Source organism: Macrosteles quadrilineatus, unplaced genomic scaffold (genome assembly GCF_028750875.1).
Source record: "Macrosteles quadrilineatus isolate MER2022 unplaced genomic scaffold, UCM_ALF_1.0 Scaffold_3__2_contigs__length_128488019, whole genome shotgun sequence".
Lineage (NCBI taxonomy): Eukaryota > Metazoa > Arthropoda > Insecta > Hemiptera > Cicadellidae > Macrosteles > Macrosteles quadrilineatus.
The window spans coordinates 101,175,490-101,194,629 of record NW_026542596.1 but is presented as its reverse complement, the minus strand read 5'-3'; the positions used below and the strand labels follow the sequence as shown (position 1 = coordinate 101,194,629).

Sequence of the window (19,140 nt, the reverse complement as noted above, 5' to 3'; positions counted from 1 at the left end):
CTTATTATATTACAGTACCATAATTTTATATAGTGTATATCATTTAAAATATATGCAAAAGTATAACTTATTGACCACATGGCACTAAGAAACAATTCTCCTTGTAAACAAATTAAATTAAATAAATAGCAGAACAGCATTTCTGACAACAGCTGGAGTTTCATAACAATCTTTGTTTCCCATGTTAATCTTATGGAGAAATACAAAACTTTAAAGGGCCCCAGGGCCTCACTCTCTAATTATTTCCCTAATAAAGTTTCCTGCACAACTTCATGATACGCTCTTTCCAATGACACCAAAGACATGGCAATCAGTTCAGTAGTTTCGGAGGAGTAATTGTCACAAAAAATCTGCTTGCGTATTAAATAAGTACGAGAGGTCGTCCAGTGGTCGAAACTCGACCAAAAATATGTAATGTACTCACTTCTCTATTTTCACCCCACACTGTAAATAAAACATGTGATTGGAGTTTCTTCCATTTGTTTTGATTTTCTGTTTATATTTCGTTGTTATTTCGTCACCAGCATGGCAACGCATAAAATCCATGTTAATTTTTTCAAATTTTCAATCTCATTTTTTGTGCTTATCTTTGAGCCTATTTAAATTTATAAAGGGATTCTGCACACCTACAGGAAAATTGCTTTCTAACGGTATGCGCAGATTTACCCCACGATGCACACAAGCTGAGAAAAAAGGTTTTAAAGAAACATGCTTGCCTATTAATATATAGATAGATATATAGATTTAAAAAAATAAGGTACATCAATCTCCTTAAAACCAAATCACAAATCCTTCAATCACTCAAAAGTCACAATAAATCATTAATAAAAACACAAACATTAGCTGTTATAAACTTTAGAATATTGTTATGCCTTTTTAATAGTGTGTCATCAACATATATAAATAAACAACATTTCATTTCATATAATTTTATTCATTTCAGTACATCAATACAGGAATAGCGATCTATACTATATAAAGTTGGAAATGATTTAATTTACCAAGTATCGAAATATAAGAAGGTTTCTACTGACTTATACAATCCCCGCCCATAGAACAGGCACCCTGCTAGTTAAATATCAAGACATATCTTTTGTTACCCAAGACAAGGTCAGTTAGTGAAAGTAATCATTTTAACAAACATAATAAACAGAATTTTTTTTACCAGGCAGAAGTACAAACAAATATTAAAAATGTAAGAAAACATCTTCATAAAAACAATAAAATTATCTTAATTTAATAATCTAAATGAGAAAAAATGTAAATACTGATGTTCAAAATAAATGTTAAACTAATCAACATAATGGATCCAAACTGATTTGTCTCCACTTCTTCAGCCTCCTCTCCCCCAACCTCCATCGCCATCCACCCTGTCATCAGGCCTGGATATAACAGAACAAAAATTAATATTAAAAACAGTATTCTGAACAAAGAGTCTTTTTATGCATACTTCTATCATTATTTAATGTAGGCTACTCAGTGGCGTACTGAGGGGGGGGGGGACGGTTTGCACTAGGCCCCACACCAACATAGGCCTCCAAATCAGGGCCGTATTCCCCTAACAGTGGACACTGCCATTGCCAAGGGCTTCGGCCTGGGAAGGGGACTCACTTGGGGCCTCAAAAGAATGCTTTTTCTCTTGGAAAATTAATTTTCCCACAATCTGTTAGAATTAGGGGTACAATAAGCCAAGTTTTTCTTGTATTCTCATGATAGCCGAAAGCGTCTGCAAAGATTGCGTGATCGAAATTTACGACTACCAGCGATCGCGGGTGACGATAATCAGGCCTCGCAACCGCGAAAGATGTTCACGATTGCTCCGAGGATGCCCACAATTTTAACCACTGGCGACCTTGGGAGATGAAGATGATGACCCTGCAATCACGATTTGGTCATTACCGAGGACAATATCGTTTAATTTTGCCACAATTGCAGTAATCGTTTGGATCAATATATAAGTGCCGACCCATATAACCCATTTTGTATAGGACAAAATATAATGTACAGAGTGTGGCAAAATTATCTGACAGTTTTCTTTGCTGCCCTGTCGGGCGAGTGACTGGCGGAAGGTGGTGGGGATAGGGGTGCTTCAAGGCCTACGTGCAGACATTTTTAGTTGCCATGGAGCTGGTCATCACTGAAACAGAAGAGTATTTTGAAGGCTTTTCAAGTTTGTAGGGTACTATTTATTTGGACATAATTTGAACGAGGTTGGAGAAACTTTAAGATAAGTGTATAGAGCTAAATAAAAGGAGATTATAGCAAAATTGTGTTATACTATATTCTTCTAAGGTCTTATTGAACCACGCTTGTACTAAATACCTTATTGATGTATGAGAATTTTTATACTTGTTTCAACTGCTTCTGTTGACAGGGGCTTTTCCATTTGTCTTAAAATTATTGTTGTTTCAGTACTTACCAAATGTAAAAACTATGACATATTCAGAACAATTATAATTATGGTGTCAAAAAATATAGCCTACATTTCCTAAAAAACAAAAGCAAATTTTTGAGCGCCTCTCGAGTTAAAATGCTGGTTAAATACTAGTAATTCAGGAGGGTTATGCGACATAGGCTTGGGGGCAATGGACACGGCCCTGGATTTATAAGTAAATGGCAAAACTTACCATTAGTTAGTTCTCTTCAATCTTAGTCTTTACTTCGCCCCATCCTCCATCTCCTCTTCCTCTGACACCTCTCCCCTGTATTCTCCAATGTCGGAGGATATTAATTACAACGCCCCCATTTTACTGGTAGGCTTCAGTTCTGTACAGAAATATTGCAAAAAATAGTGTTAGGCCTATACAAATAATTTTAGTCCAAAAAATAATACTAAAATAATAAAATAATAAAAAATAATAATAAGTGTGTACACTCCTTTCTATAGCCTATTTGCGATATTAAAATAGGTACAGCTAATAGGAAAATGTTTGAGCAAATCTGGGTCAAGTTAGTACAAATATTAGAATTTGTAACAATAATTTGGTTTAGACAAAATAAATTGGTTTAACTTGTTCGCTACCACAATTATATGGAATTTACGTTCGCATAGACCAGCGACGCAATTGTGCGTAGACTCGTTTCTCACGAGACCACCGACGCATATTTGCGTCAGCTGATCACATTGAAATAGACTAGTTCAATGTTATTAATCAGCGTATTTCTTAGCAACGGTCTATTTTAAAGCCCTGATTTTATCGTATCGGTCTAGAGGGATATCTGCCGCAAATGTGCATCGCTTGGTCTGTGGATTTGACGATTGGTTACGTCACACAACAGTTGGCAACATTGTTGTTTACATTGTGCATTCCGCGACATCTCAGAACAGATGTAAACGTTATAACCTTTGCAGTTTTGGCGAGTGGTGGAGTTTCTTTATTTGTTTGTGTAAAAGCTTGAAACAACCAAATTTACAACAATTTAAAAACAACGACGCTTAAACGTGTGTCGCCTGGTCTATTGAAACGAAAATGTAGGTAATCTTTTTATCTAGACTAGTGTACATGTTGCTCGAATTCGAGCAATTGCAATGTATTACAGGAGTTATTTAAAAACGAATAACAGTCATATTTACAATGAGTTTAAAAGAGTCAACTCAAAGATTACCGGTGTGTAACTCAGACCATGTTTATCTTCGTTATTGATAAACCTAAAGCATTCCGGCCGGTTTTCTCCTTCTCAAAATGCCTCGCTGTACAGGCAACACAGGTCATTGATAGAGGGCCAATTGGGAACGAAAAGTCGTTTTGGGATAGTGTTAGGGCCCATTTGTAGCCTAATAGTAGAGATTGTCCAAGGTCAGGTGCTGACTGTGATGATTTAAGCCTATTACGCACCACTGTGGATTGGAATTGGATATAAGTAGCTGCGGTCGTTATCACGATTACGCCTCCTGTCTATGTTTCGTTGTCGTCGCGTCGAAGGCATTTAAAAGAAAAAACAAATAAACAAATTATAGCTACACAAAACAACGAACAACGATAAATGCACAAATTTAAGTTACAATCGTGCTAACACGATCCGTCATAGCGACACAAAACAACGATAAATACACAAATTTAAGATAGAACCATACTAACACGATCCATCTTGGGGGTTATGTTTACACAAACTCAAATAGTAAATAAATAAATAACAGCAATTAAATTATACAGCTGATCAAAATGTAAACAATTATGTTCTTCATAAGGATAACATGGGAACTTTCAAAGCCCCTGGGGCAGAGCCCAAGGGACTTTTTCAAAAATGTAAGGCCAGTTTGCAAATATACGCGACACGCTCTTTCCAATGAGACATCAATGGATAAAATCAGTTAAGAAATGGCGGAGGAGTTCAACCGACAAAGTTTCATGTAGCGTATTAATTATATAGATTTCATTAAATAGACTGACCGACGCATACATGCAGCGTTTTCAAATTTGCTCAAAACGATAAATAAAAACAATATTTATTGCTTACTAATTCACTTAAGGTTAATATGAAGTCAATTCGTCCATTTAAACGATATTTCTCTTTTGGTCTGTTGGCAATGTTATTCCTATATCACTTGGTCTGTAAGCAACATCATGATCATTCCTTTTGGTCTGTAGGAGTGACCGGACCAACGCATATGTGCCTCGCTCGGTAGCGAACGTGTTAAACATTAATTATTTGTTATTTCCCAATTTGCAAAAATGCAAGCTCTAGCCTAATTAAGACATTTCCAAACAACATGTTTCGAGATGTATCCAAATACATTTTAAGTAGGGGCCTAGTTTTAAATTTTTATAAAAAACTATAAATTTGCATAAAGATTAATTAATTATCCTTATGTTCCACAAAAAACTATTAATAATAGTTTATTTGTGTAGGTAACTTAGTGGGCGAAGTGGGACTTTGCTACACATAAGAGAAATGTTTATGCACAAGCCGTAGGCGAGTGTGGAAAGTTTCTCGAGTGCAGCAAAGGCAGTTTGCACTTGTGTTACACATTATATTTTCCCTAAAGTTAACATAAAACATATAAATAATTAGTTGTTCAAACTCTGTTCAACACTAAATGCAAATGATTCAGTTTGGATCAGTTTCTATGGTTGTCGATAATATGGAACCCACCCAAATATGGACAGTAGGCCTAGGACATAAAAATGTTCCTTTCATTTATGATAACCCAACCTAACATAACCGCCGCAAAGCGCTGTATAGCCTATCTGTAGCCTCCGGATAATACTTACCAAAGTACCGATTTGAACTTTGAATAACTTAGTTAACAAACATAGCCTAGAATCTATCACAAAGGGGAAAGAATGTTGACTCACCTCACTTAAGTTATGGTTAGACCAAGTAACATTATCGGCAGTATGGTAATTGCCTCCAGGGTCCACAACTCTGGTCTCTCTTTCTCTCTCATCTGCAGTGATGTCGATGGCAATGTCGTCCAGAAAGGTTAGTCCTCTTAACTTATTGGTTCAAGACAATATTTAAAATAGAGACCAATTTGGGTTCAGGTCAAATTACAGCCTTTGCTGCAGGATCATCTATAAAATTAACATTGATGTCATGAGCAATGAATTAAGTTATATAATCCAAGTCTAGTCTTACACCAAATACAAACAGCTCTAGAATATTTGACAGCACATAATTTTACGTCCTACACTCATTCCAATGAATATATTTCTCTAAACTTTCTTTCTTATTACTTGGCGACCATACAAAGTAGGTACCGTATTTTAAGCCAAGTATGAATGGAAATGAGTGTAGGATCAGGATGAGTGGCGCGATCTTGTAGTCTCGTTAGTGACTAAGGCTGACATTCCTTAGACACAGCTGTTAATTAATAGCCCATACAGCTAATGGCAACTAAGGGACCTACAGTTTATAGTGGAATCTGAACCACATTATTGCCTTGGTATATACGAATTGGTCTAATTATCAGGATAGTACTGCGGATAGTCGTAGTACTCACTCGTGCGGACGTTAATCCACACCAGGGAGTATCGCATCCACAGTGCAAGCCTATAAATATCCACAATTCGTGACCTCCTAGTAGCTCTCTGGATTACAGGACAACGCCACCTGTCCCAGTCATATTGATTATTTCATTCAATAAACTTAGGCCTATATCAATTTTGGTTAATGTTAGGGTAAAACCTAACCTAACTAACGGAATAAAATATTGAAAATATTAAATAGTCTATGTATTAATATATTTCATTTGAATGAATGTAGGACATAAACTAAAGTGCAGCCAAATATTTTTACATAACTTAAACAAATTCTTAAAGTTGACACTGGGTCAGTGGGAAAAAGAGACAATCCTAATAGCCTAGGGATAGTGCCTATCCAAACATTTGCTACAATGTTGCTTGATGATCCAGAATTAGCCTACGAATAAGCTGTAGGTTCTTGTTGGTGACTTACCTAAGTTAGTGTATGGTAGGACTAATGTTATTAAGTTATCATGTTGATTAAGTTATTTACCCTATAAAAATTAACTTATTTCACATTATTCCTTAAAAACAAAAACTATTGTTTGTAACACTCGAGTCATCTATTTTATTGTAAACAAGGAAAGAAATAAAAAAGATAAATATTTACAATATACTTAAAAGTTTTTAGTCAATAAATAACTTAAATGGTCAGCTTGAAGATGTCCGTCGGAATTCGGAATCGGAATACGCCCGGAATCAAATATTGCGACTTGTGAGTTGAGGAACTGAACGATGAATTAGAACAACTCCTTTTCAAGAGTAGCTCCAAAGAACGGGAGCTTGTCGATATACTGGGACTATTTCCGGTCGCGATGGGGGGAGGACTCGTAGTAGGACGATGACGTCATTAATTAGTTCAAATTTGCTCCACAAGTGGCGCGCCAGACGGACCCGGGATGAAGATGATGACGTCACCGTTTCTCGCGACTCGCGAGCGGAGAGAAATGAAATGAAATGAAATGAAATGAAATGAAATGAAATGAAATGAAATGAAATGAAATGGTTTATTTGCCATTGATCATATACATGAGATAGGCATTGTCATAGTTACATTAAATTAAAACAGGTTGTCATAAAGATCTACCTACAGCTAGAAACTAATTTCTACACATGTATTTAAAAATTCATAAATATTATAAAATGGATTGTCTAAGAGCCAAGCAGTTACCTTATTTTTGAAGATTTTTGGTGTGGTGGTCCTTGCTGATTCATGTAGTTTGTTGAAAAATTTGATACAATTTGCCTTGTGTGATTTGCCGAATTTTGCCAATCTGTGCTGTGGAATGTTGAGTTTTGTCCTGTTTCGGGTTTCGTGTAGGTGTATATCTTGCCTGGTGAGGAAAAGGTGAAGATTAGTTTTAGTGTAAATCAGAATATGTAGAATGTATAAGTTAGTTACTGTTAAAATTTTCATTTGTCTGAATAAAGGTCGACAGTGGTCCAATCTATTAGCTCTGCACATGATTCTAAGAACTTTTTTCTGAATCAGAAGCACATCTGATACGGCCGTTGCATGTCCCCAGAGAACCAGTCCATAAGATAAATGAGATTGAAATAAACCAAAGTAAGTCATTCTGAGGTATTCATCTGACACAGAATCCCTCAGCTTCCAAAAAAGATAGCTGACCCGTGAAATCTTTTTACAAAGGTTGTTTATGTGAGCATGCCAAGACAGCTTGGAATCAATATGAATACCTAATAGCTTTACTGTTTGTAGGTCCAGATTTAAGGAGGTGCTAAGAATAATGTTTTGGGTTTTACTTTGGTTGCAGAGAAGTTTATTTGTGAAGAACCAATTTAGAGCATCTCCCTGGGCTTCACTGATTTCACTGAAAAGTTCTATTTTGTCTGAATTTTTGGCAAAAATTGATGTGTCATCAGCATATATTACTGACCTAGATTTAAGATTCTTTGGAAGATCATTAATGGCAATTATAAAAAAGAAAGGTCCAAGAACAGATCCTTGGGGCACGCCCAATTTGATGTCCACAACATTGGAATTAGTACCCTGAACACAGACATATTGTTTCCTACCTGTCAAGTAAGACCGAACTACTTTAAGTGATTTCTCCTCAACTCCATAAAATTTTAGTTTGTCTAGTAAGGTATTGAAAGGTACACAATCAAATGCTTTGCTCAGATCTAGCAATGACACAGCAACTGATTCTTTGTTCTCAAATGCATCTAAAGAATAATCAACAATCTCCATGACAGCCGATGTAGTTGATCTTCCTCTGCGGAAGCCATGCTGAGAGTCAGATAATAGGTCAAGTCTATCAAAATGAGAAGAAAGCTGCCTATGCATAAGAGATTCAAAAATTTTTGAGAAGATGGGAACAATTGATACGGGTCTATAATTTTCTGGAGAAGACTTGTCACCTTTTTTAAAAATCGGAATAACTTTGGAAATTTTTAGGAGGTCTGAGAAGTACCCATGTTGCATGCAAATGTTAAAAATGAAGGCCAGGGGTTCTTTGATGATATGAATGGTTTTTTTGATGACATAATTAGATAACCAATAGTAATCCATGCTACGAGAATTTGAAAAAGTTGAAACTATACTGCAAATTTCTTCTGGAGTGGTATCTTGCCAACTGAAAGGCTCAACTGCTGTTAAACCATTACCCAGTAACTCTGAGACACTTGTGTTGGTAGCTGGAATGTTATTTGATAGTGTTGTAACAGATTCCATGAAAAATTGATTGAGCTGTTCAGGATCTAGTGTTGTTTGGTGTGTGCCAATTGCATATTGCTCCTGCTTAACTATATCCCAGGCTGCTTTGCACTTGTTTGGAGCAGCCTCTATATAACGTTCACAGGCTTGCCTTTTAGCCAATCTTAAATTATTTCTATACCTCTTTTTACAGGATGTGTAAGCTATATAGGCATTATGCATTAAGTCAGAGTTACAACTTCTATAGTTCTTATAGATACTGAACAAACTCAACATCAACTCTCTTTCCCTTACTAATTCTTCAGAAAACCATTTAACTTTCTTTAAAGAACTTCTGTTTTTGTCATTCCTCTTATGCATCAAAGGTGAACAAGAGTGCCAAAGTGTTACATACTGCTTAAAAAAATCATCAAATAAAGTTTCAACACCAATTCTGCCTGCAACATAATTGTCAAGCATGCCCCACTGGTTATTACACAATTGCTCTTTAAAAGCTTTAATATTCTCTTCAGTTTGTTTCCTGAAGAATACCTTGTTAACAAGATTTTTATCAGTTTTATCAATATTTTTGTTTTTCTTTGACTCTATATTTATAATTTGAGCACTATGGATGGAGAAATTACCATCAATAGAGCACACTTTATACTGTTCATTTGAAAAATTAACCAAAATATTGTCAATGCAAGAATTTATGTGTGTAGGTTTGCTAAAAGTACAGATTAAATTTAGAGACCTAATAAGGTTAAGAAAAAGCTGTGACTTTCTGTCAGTTGGGTTTCCCAATTCAATATTGAAATCACCACAAACTGTGATATAAGCTCCTAGACTATTTAATTTTGTCAGAACCAATTCAAAGTTTTCCAGGAATGTTTCTACGTTGCCCAGTGGGGACCTATACAAACTCAACACAATAATATTACTCTCCACTAATCTTACACAACTAAATTCACAGTCTACTTCTTTACAAAAAACATCTAAATCAATTACTTTAAAATTAATCCCTTCTTTAATGAATATACCACTTCCGCCATTTCTAGATACCATTCTACAGAAAAAACTTGCAGGTACAAATCCACTAGGGACATAAAAATCTATTTCATCTACAGTTAGCCAATGCTCAGAAACGCATACTACATTTATATTATGATCACCACAGAAAAGTTCAAGCTCCAACAGTTTATTTCTAATACTTTGCAGATTTACTTGCAACATAGATATTGATGAATTTAAAACATTACTACTGTTATTATTAGTTATAGCTTCTCCTATAGGCATCCTATTGGGCAATGCAAACCCCTGAGTTTCTAAGTCCTCTCTAAAAAAGACAGTTCATTCGAAGTTACATTAGGCCTACTCTTATTATTTAGTTTTATTAAACAAGACAATATCTGCTTACTCAATAAAAATTTACCTGATTTGTTTAGGTGTTGCCCATGATTTGTAAAGAGCCTTCTGTTAAAGTTACCTACAGATATAAAATTGAAGTCTTTAGTTACATTGTTAGCCTCAAGTCCTTTATTACACTCTTGGATTGTCCAGTTGAGTCGTGGATCATCGTGCCTAGGTGGCAGCTTCATCATTATTACTTTAGGCCCATTGAGATTCTTGAGACACTTAAGTCTTTGCCTCACTTTGCTCGAGATAATTGAAGACAGCCCCTGGAAGATGTCGTTACTGCCTCCAATAATTATAACGGTGTCTTCACTACACATACCCTCAACCTGCTTGTTTAGTCCGTCTATAACATCCACCAGTTTAGCACCAGGTCTACACAGAGAGAAGATGTTAAATTTATTCTGAGTCAGAACAGTTAGATAGCTAGCTAAATCTTTGCCATGGCTATCCGAAACAATCAAAATCTTCCTCCTTGCTGTGTTAGGACTAGGTTTAGGCCTACTTGCTTGGGTGCAATTCCTGTTGTCAGTTTGTGTGTTGGATGGGTTTAAGTCAAAACTATTGTGAGAGGGAGGTAAAGTTAGGTTAGATGGTGGTTGAGGTGTAGAACAATCATTCAAAGGTTTGGGTTTTGGAGTTTGGGTTCTGCTCTCACTTCTGCGTCTCATACTGCCTCTTCTCGCTCTTCTCCGCTCCCCGGAGTTAATCAAGCTCGTGTCTGCCAAAGTTTCATCCACACCTTCACCAGACTTGCCCGCCAGACTAGCATACTTATTCTTAAGTTGTAGTGGAGGAAAGTCTGAAATATTAATTGGTGATTGACTATTTAGGCTAGGCCTAGTGCTTATATTCATCACGCCAATTTCCGCACATGATGAAACAGTGTCCAACTCCTTCTTAAGTTTGATAATTTCCTCCTCTTTCGCAAGACAGATTTCACTAAGGTTAACATTTTGTTTCCTAACATTATCATACAAGGCCTTATATTCTTGAATTTCTTCTTGCAGCAGAGTTATGGTTGAGGTTAGAGATTTAATTTCTTGGTTTAGCAAAATTTTGTCATTTTTTAAACTACATTTATCACAGTACCAGTTTTCTTTCTCTTCTACTAGCCTATCATGCTCTTCAATGCTTATACCTACGCACTCAATGTGATACCACAGGTTACAGCCAAAATCACAGCCTAGGGCATATGAATTTTCGACTACCGCCTTACGACAGACCCCACACTTAGTAGTAGATTTTCCTTTAGACATCTCAAAATATTTATAAGGTTTAATTACCTTGTCAGTTCTTCGTTAAAACAACATTCATCAGTACCAATTATTATTAATCCACCAAAAATAGGTTATGGTACAATGGCCAAAGCATGGCCTAACTTCATCTCTTAATATAAAGTCTTCGTCCACTTACACTTCAATGATTATTAGTTATTATTGAAAAGTTATAACTAAGGAGAGCAGGCGTAATCAAATTCGTTTGCTACTTGATTTGTCAACTGTTGAGTTAGGTTAGGTTAAGAAGCATTAATTTACTTGCAATAAGGTTTTTTGTAATAATTAGGCCTACAGTTTGATTAATTAAGTTAAGTGGATGTTAGAACGTCAGTTTAACTCTTGAGAGTAATTAAGTGAACATAATTTATCGATGTAAATTAATTTAATAAGTTAAGTTAGCTCTTAAACTCAAGTAAGTTAGGCCTTAAAACTATTTTAACTGTGGGTGTGGGACATTTACATTAGTGAAGATATGACACTGTGACAAAACACCCTTAAATTTTAAATGATGTATGCATAACTTAGGGCCTAACGATTTCATTTCAATAACATCCAGTCAGTAACTTTAGTTGGTTACACTTAGAGCTATCCCAATTAATTTTGATAACTACTTGGCTGTAACCAGTAAAATAAAAAAACTAGGTTAACATTAAAAAACAAGCTCGAAGCCTTTGAATTAAGGCTATCTAACTTAGGCCTAGCTTATTCATTTGAGTTGTTAACAAATCAGTCGATAGATAAATCTAAAAACCTTGCCTACTTGGTCAGAATTGATCTGAAACTAAGATGCCAGATATAGTCTGTAGAAATACTGTAAGTTAGCATCTAATGTTCTAATAAAAAGCAAGCCTCGACTTGAAAACTAGGTTTGCTTTTATAGCAGTGAAAACCAGTTGAGTGTAGCAATCATGTTTCATGGTTTTTAATGAAACAATAAATATAAAAAAATGTTTATGGATATAATACAAAATACAAATGTTCCCACACACTGCACTGCTAGCCTTTACTACTTCCTTCAGCTCTTCCTACGTCGTGGACCTGTTTCCCTTCCTTCCCATGGCATTTTAGGATAGCCGATTCATTAATCTTAATGCCACAAACGGTTCCCACACTCAGCACCTTTACTACTTCCTTCACCACTTCCTACGTCGTGGACCTTCTCCCTTCCTTCCATGACCTTAATGTAACTGCCACAAACGGTTCCCACTCTGCACTGCTAGCCTTCACTACTTCCTTTTCCCCTTCCTACCTCGTGGACCTAATTCCCTCTTCCCTCCCTTCCCATAGCATTTTAGGATTGCCGATACATTAGTCTAACCAGGGCAGCGTTAAGGGTCAGTGAAATTCTGGTCAAACCCAAAAGCAGCGCCCCCTTTTTTCCTAGTGCGGGCGGGCGGTGGTTGGGGGGCACCCCTAAACCTCCGGTGCCCCTGGGCATATGCGCAGTCTGCCCGTTTATAAAGTGGGCCTGAATCTAACTGACACAAAGGGTTCCCACACTCTGCACTACAATAGGTTGGTGTGTTGCTACAGAAAATAAAATGAGTGTTTTTTATTCAAATCTTGAACGCTTAATATGAAATAAACAAATTTGTCAAAACAAAAAAGTAAATCGGTTGGTGGTCTAGGTCTTATCAAGAGACCTGCGGTAACAGCTTATTCCCCATTTGGAAAATTCACTAAAATTAGGTGTAATGGCGGAGGCCGTATTAAATAAAAATAAGTAGTTTTTTAAACGATAAATACTTACCTTATACCATTGTCTATTGGATAATAGTCAAAGCTTATACCTAAATATTGAGAACTCACAGTACCTAAAATGTGCTGTGGTCAGGGAAATTAACAGAATTCTGTCAGGGAATTCTGTTAATACACTCACGTCACTTAAGATATTTTTGTGGGAACCCAGTTCAAATACCTTGGGAATTACTGGTAAAAGACTTAGGTCGGTATGATTTTACCTGTTCAAAGAGGCTTCCCAGGATTTGGGATGACAATTGATTGTACCCTTTTGAAATGAGCTGGTACATATTCCTGTCTTAACATTGTATTAAATAACATGGTAAAAACTTAATTCCTTTTTGTGGAAGCTCTATAAATATTTTGCCAGTTATGAGGTTGTAACCAGGAGCCTTGTCAGAATGAAGATCGTTGACGATGATTGATTTCACCTACGATGATATTTACTTCTGCAATGAGAAGTCAAGTTGTAATGGAGACTACAAATACTCAAATATCTCTTCCTCGTTGTTTACTTCTGCATTTGATTTGAACACATCCTCAAAGTATTGAGCAAAGGCTTCTCTGTGTTACATTTGGCCCAGGCAATTAGACTTTTAAAAAAAAGTTAATTTAAAGCTTAGGTCGTTTCATAACTCACCAGGAAATGCAGGCTCCCCCGGTGAAACAAGACGTCGCGAAATCTGCCAACTTACCAATATGGGAGCCGTGTTCGCGACTGGAATGCTATCCACCCCTTAGCAAAATATGATGCTATGTAATAGTAATTTTTAATTTGGGTAATCCGTTTGATATTAGAACAGTTTGACAACGAAACTTGTGTTTCCGTGACTGGAAAACTCTCCCCCCTCCCGATCTCTGATGTCAACATGACGTAGGAACCTGCTTGGGGGGGGGGGGGGTAGTTGTCCGGGGGACAGTCTTCCGGTGACCCACTCCCCATAGTGAATAATCTTAGGCTTCGCCATAGGTGATAGAGATCGGGTACTTCTCACTGATGTACTTCTCATACCAGTGATTATTGATATTATATAACAACCGCTTTAAATGTTAAGATGACCTATTAAAATGTTTATCAATTGGATTCCTGCTATTTTGCCAGATTCTTCTCAAAATATATCCATAAGCATTAAGCAATCAAACTACGTAAAACAGTTTAGGCTACTTACAGTATCCTCCAAAAGATTAAAAAGGAAATTTTGAATTTTTTTTTTTCTCCGTTACCAATAATTGTACAAACACTTTAATGTACTAAATTATTTTTATATTTTTAAGCTATTCAAAATGGTTTAGAGAAGAATTGGGAATTTTTATGTTTTGAGGGTCAAAAATTAGAAAAACCCCATAACACCCTGTTCCCATAGTCTGATCGTGCTGGTTCGGGAACTCATTCAAGTTTATCCTGCCCTACACCTTCAAGCCAAATTTCATCAAAACCAGACAAAATGACTTGAGTTATCACGTTCACGGACACATATATAGTTGTTATATATATATAACAATTTGAATGAATAGTTTTTTTGGCCTCTAAGGACATCAAAATGAAAAAGTATATCAGTCCCGGGTCTAGGTCTGATCGTGCCACCTACAGTGATAGTTAATTCTCTTAATACATTCGATATGCTTGATAGGGTCACATAAATATATCTTAAGACTAATATTTTCTCACTACTTAAACCAAAAATAGCAATATAGGCCTACCTTGGACAAATTGTAAATATTAATCAATTGAAACAAAAGAGTTGTTGAAATATAGTTTTATTTATAAAACACACATATTTATTTTCCAAAGCTAGCTTTTAAAATTTAGGTGTTAATTTTGTAAAGTAAAATAATAAATTGTTAAATTAAAAATAACTATTCTTGGTCTTTGTTTCCAAGTGTTGGGTGTTGCTTGGCTCCAGTACCAGGAATATTGTCCCATTTGTTCCTAAAAAAAATTGAAAAACTATAGTACAATATGGCAATGTACATTGTTGTAACAATATTTTTGGTCTGTAGACTGGCATAGATTTAAAACATTGACAAATTGATCGGCTGTTGGCAAAATATTTTTCCTACAGTTACCTAACAATGTGCATGTTCTCTCACTGATTTTAGAAAGCAAAGTGGCCAATTCGCTCATCAGTGAGACATTGTTAACATTGATCGGCTGTTGGCAAAATATTTTTCCTACAGTTACCTAACAATGTGCATGTTCTCTCACTGATTTTAGAAAGCAAAGTGGCCAATTCGCTCATCAGTGAGACAATGTTAACATTGTCTCACTCTAATTACTTTGTCTCAATCACTCCAGATTTGCAACGTGAAGGCACGAAATAGTGAGCGTGTAACATGCAGACAAGGTCGTATGCGCGCAATATACGTTGGCAGCACTGGCTGTAAATCAGCTGGTCAGCTGTTGTATCATTAAATGTAATATTAAAAGTTCACTTCTGTGTAAAAATATGTCACGTTTCTTTACCATTTATTTGTTTTATGGTAACTGTAGGAAAAATATAATGTACAACTCGAGTGCAAAGTGCAATTGCCTCACTCAAGAAACCATTCCACACTTGCCTACGGCTCGTGAGTAAGTATTTCTCTCGAGTGAGTCAATTGCTCCCTTTTCTCACTAGTTGCACAAATAACTATATTAGAGAGGAAGAAACAGAATAGACACATCTCTTCTGACTGCAACACTTGAAATAATTTTCACTCTGTAAAAAACATTCATCGTCAATTTTTTATGTTCTGGAACTTAAGTGTTATATTTTTCACTATGCCAAGTCATAAACTGTACCTATACAGTAGAACCTCGCTAATTCGAAAACCTATATAATTAGAAATGTTTGTCTGTTCCCCTCACAAAGCCTCTAAAATTAAAAAAAATAATATACCGATAGTACAAAGTAGTTTTAAGCTTAATACAGCCTCTACAATTTGAATTTTGTTGCCATAATTAAAACTGTTACTTCCAAAATTCGAAGTCAACCTCTACAATTCGAACTGCATTACCGTAAGACAAAAAATATCTTTGTTGAAACATGAACTGACAATCCGTCCCCCAAGATGTGTTCATTAGTCTCCATTCTCTCAAACTCCACACTTAAAACTGGGACCTCCACAATTCAAATTTTATTTTTCTGACCTCTATAAATCAAACTCTTTACATTTTAAACTTCCCATAGTTCGAAATATACGGTATTTTCTTTCCTCTGAAATTCGAATAAGCTAAGTTCTACTGTACTAAAGCCTGGTTTACACGGGTAGAGTTGTTGGTAGTGTAGAGTTTATAGTAGAGCTACTTTCTTGTCCACTCTACCGATTTTAAGCAAGCGACTGTTCACACATAGTAGAGTGTTGATGATAGTTTGTGAACTGTTTGTTCCACCTCCATTCCCAAAATAAGTGTTATAAACCAGTTACAGGATAGTGTCACTCTACCAGAAACTCTACTCTACTGCCGCGGATCTCATTTACACAAGTATAGTGTGCAGGAGAGTGACAATTTGCTAGTGGTGGGGGAAGTAGAGTAGAGCTACTATGCCACATGTTGCTAGTAACTCTACTCTACCACCTACTATCTACTATACAAGCTACTAGGCGCTAGTGGGTGTTTACACGGGTAGAGTTACTATACTAGAAACTCTACTCTACCCACAACTCTACCCGTGTAAACCAGGCTTTATACACGGGTAGAGTTACTATACTAGAAACTCTACTCTACCCACAACTCTACCCGTGTAAACCAGGCTTTAAGCCTACTCACTTACCACTACTAAGACTTACCTTGTATTTGGCTCAGACCTCTTGAATTTGGCTTGTCCGAGCCAGTCTTTGATTAACTGCCTCTAACTCAGGGTCTGTCGCTTTAGCCGAAGATGCATGAGTCTAAACATAAAAATAACACAAATTTGTTAGTGATGGGTTGAATTATGATTAAGATCATAAAATCAAAAATAAATCTAAAAAAGTTGTTGGCATTAACAAATTTAGGTAAACATTTACTTTGATCCTCTATAGTCTATAGGCAGCCTACATATTTTTGAATGTGATGAGTGACTACCTGAAGAAACATTAAGAGGATAGCTTTGCAATAGCCTACAATTTTATTAAAATGGTAAATTAAATCTTCTCTAGCTGGAATAAACATGATTTAATTTTTCCCAAATACATGTTGGTACATAAAACTATAGGAAAGCCTCGACTGTCAGATGCTTCAGCAAAAATTGATAGCGGCTCTGACCATTGCAGTGATCTCGTATTTGATTGGCTAAGCCAAAAGGGATCCAGCAAGAGACTACCGTTGACTTATCACTATTGACATTAATGCACACATGGATATGATTACAAAATAATATATTAACTGTTCTTACCAAATAAGGTAATCTTGATTTAAAACAAAGATCAGAATTCAACACTCGTTTCTTCTTGAACCGTACTGATCAGATGTTACTTTTGATGCCTTGCATTTTGTTGAGCCACCTTCAAGGAATCTGTAACAAGACAATAATAACTTAGTGTAAGTTAAACATAAGTTATCGATTTTTTTTTGTCGAGGCATATAAATTTTAGGTAAAATGGTGGTCAAGTTCATCGGGTTAACATATATCATTTGTCTCAAAGAGGTGAACGGTGAGTTAACTTAGTCTTAAAATTGATCAAGATAATGCTTTGACTTAATGTAACCAAACATGCATGTAGGCTAGCCATTTTTAATTCATTAACTAAGACATAGTTGGATGAGCCACTTCAGTAACTTTGTCGTTCTACAGCCAGTTTATACTGACACCCGCAGAGCTTCCTGGATCAAACTCGCTATCGGCTTAGTCATACAATTTATTCATCCTTCATCCATCCCTTGCGATCAAACTGTTTTATGCTAACTTACCGACAAGTGTTCGTGCCCTATATGTTACCTGAAACAATTTAAATGTGTATATACTTTGCGGAGCCTACTCTTAATTTTAGGCCCTGGTAATTTATTTTATAAAAGAACATTTGACGAGCCACTTGCATTTCATAAAATCTGAACCACATCCGTCAGTTAGGCCTACGATTAAAACCTAAGTTGTAACTTAATAGGCCTAAGTAAGTATTTGCCTATCTTCAAGACAGTTTGTATAAAGCACTGTCTTTATTTCCGAAAATACAATACAAAGTTTTAACAATTTCGCTACTGTTAGAATCGGCTCCGCATTACAAGACAGCAAAAAGCAGGCAGCTCCAGCAATACCTTGTTTAGGTGATGAGACCTTCATGAGGCTGAAAGTTCTAAATAACTTACTGTTGTAATGCCTTCAAATGCCAATTCAAACTATGAACACTATGCCTAACTGATAAATAAGTAGCAAATAACAAGTTAGTGTCAGTAACTTAGTAACAGAAATCTTGCAATAATAATACTGTTGTAAGTAATGCCAATTCAAACTATGAACTATGCCTAACTGATAAATAAGTAGTAAATAACAAGTAAGTGTCAGTAGTAACAGAAATCTTGCAATAATAATAAAAATACTCAACTGCAACTCTTGTCTTCTGCTGCACCGATCGATGTATAAACATCAACAAAACATCAAGCCAAGCCTAAAAAAAAGTAAAGTTGATGACGTCATAAGGTGTCGGCTGCCTGACTAGAGTGCTGCCCGTGGAACAAATTTGAACTAATTAATGACGTCATCGTCCTACTACGAGTCCTCCCCTCATTGCGACCGGACTATTTCAGTGTCGACATAGTGAAACTATTTCATTGTCGACAATATGGGATGTCGACAATTTGTGGTGTCGATCATTTGCGACGTCGGTTATTTGGGATGTCGGTTAAGTGGGAATATTCCAGTGTCGACAAACTGGGAATAATTCAGTTTCGATCAATTTCTACGGTTGTCGATATTATGAAACCCACCCGCCGGACTCACTTGATAGCACTAAACAGATGTTTCGCGGGCAAATCGTGGTGGTGGGGGTAGCTACTGGGCCGAGCAACTCGGTTTTCAACTAAATCACTCGACTCGCTCTCAACTGACCTCTTTTTATCAACTCGCCCGTTGCTCGACTCGCCTGCATGTCTACACCATGCGAGTTAGAGAGCGAGTGGCAACTC

General features: G+C 36.3%; 1 protein-coding gene and 2 long non-coding RNA genes across 4 annotated transcripts; all 3 read right to left on the bottom strand.

Annotated features, from left to right (window-relative positions):
• Positions 1 to 939: 939 nt before the first annotated feature.
• On the bottom strand, positions 940 to 6,618 carry LOC128990023 (uncharacterized). Of its 2 annotated transcripts, XR_008490481.1 has the most exons (4): positions 6,400 to 6,616; positions 5,298 to 5,516; positions 2,628 to 2,766; positions 940 to 1,382 (listed from the first exon to the last, which is right to left on the bottom strand). It is a non-coding gene; the product is annotated as an uncharacterized LOC128990023 (long non-coding RNA). The 2 variants fall into 2 exon arrangements; XR_008490480.1 differs by lacking the exon at positions 940 to 1,382 and having other exon boundaries at positions 2,144 to 2,766; positions 6,400 to 6,618.
• Positions 6,619 to 7,133: 515 nt separating this feature from the next.
• On the bottom strand, positions 7,134 to 11,277 carry LOC128989413 (uncharacterized). Its single transcript, XM_054411304.1, has 2 exons — positions 10,055 to 11,277; positions 7,134 to 7,300 (listed from the first exon to the last, which is right to left on the bottom strand). Exons 1-2 carry the CDS (start codon positions 10,890 to 10,892, stop codon positions 7,134 to 7,136), a joined length of 1,005 nt encoding a protein of 334 aa, XP_054267279.1. The 5' UTR covers positions 10,893 to 11,277.
• A 3,539-nt stretch (positions 11,278 to 14,816) lies between these two features.
• LOC128989964 (uncharacterized) lies at positions 14,817 to 18,655 on the bottom strand. Its single transcript, XR_008490474.1, has 4 exons — positions 18,561 to 18,655; positions 17,414 to 17,533; positions 16,827 to 16,928; positions 14,817 to 14,985 (listed from the first exon to the last, which is right to left on the bottom strand). It is a non-coding gene; the product is annotated as an uncharacterized LOC128989964 (long non-coding RNA).
• Between the last annotated feature and the right edge of the window lie 485 nt (positions 18,656 to 19,140).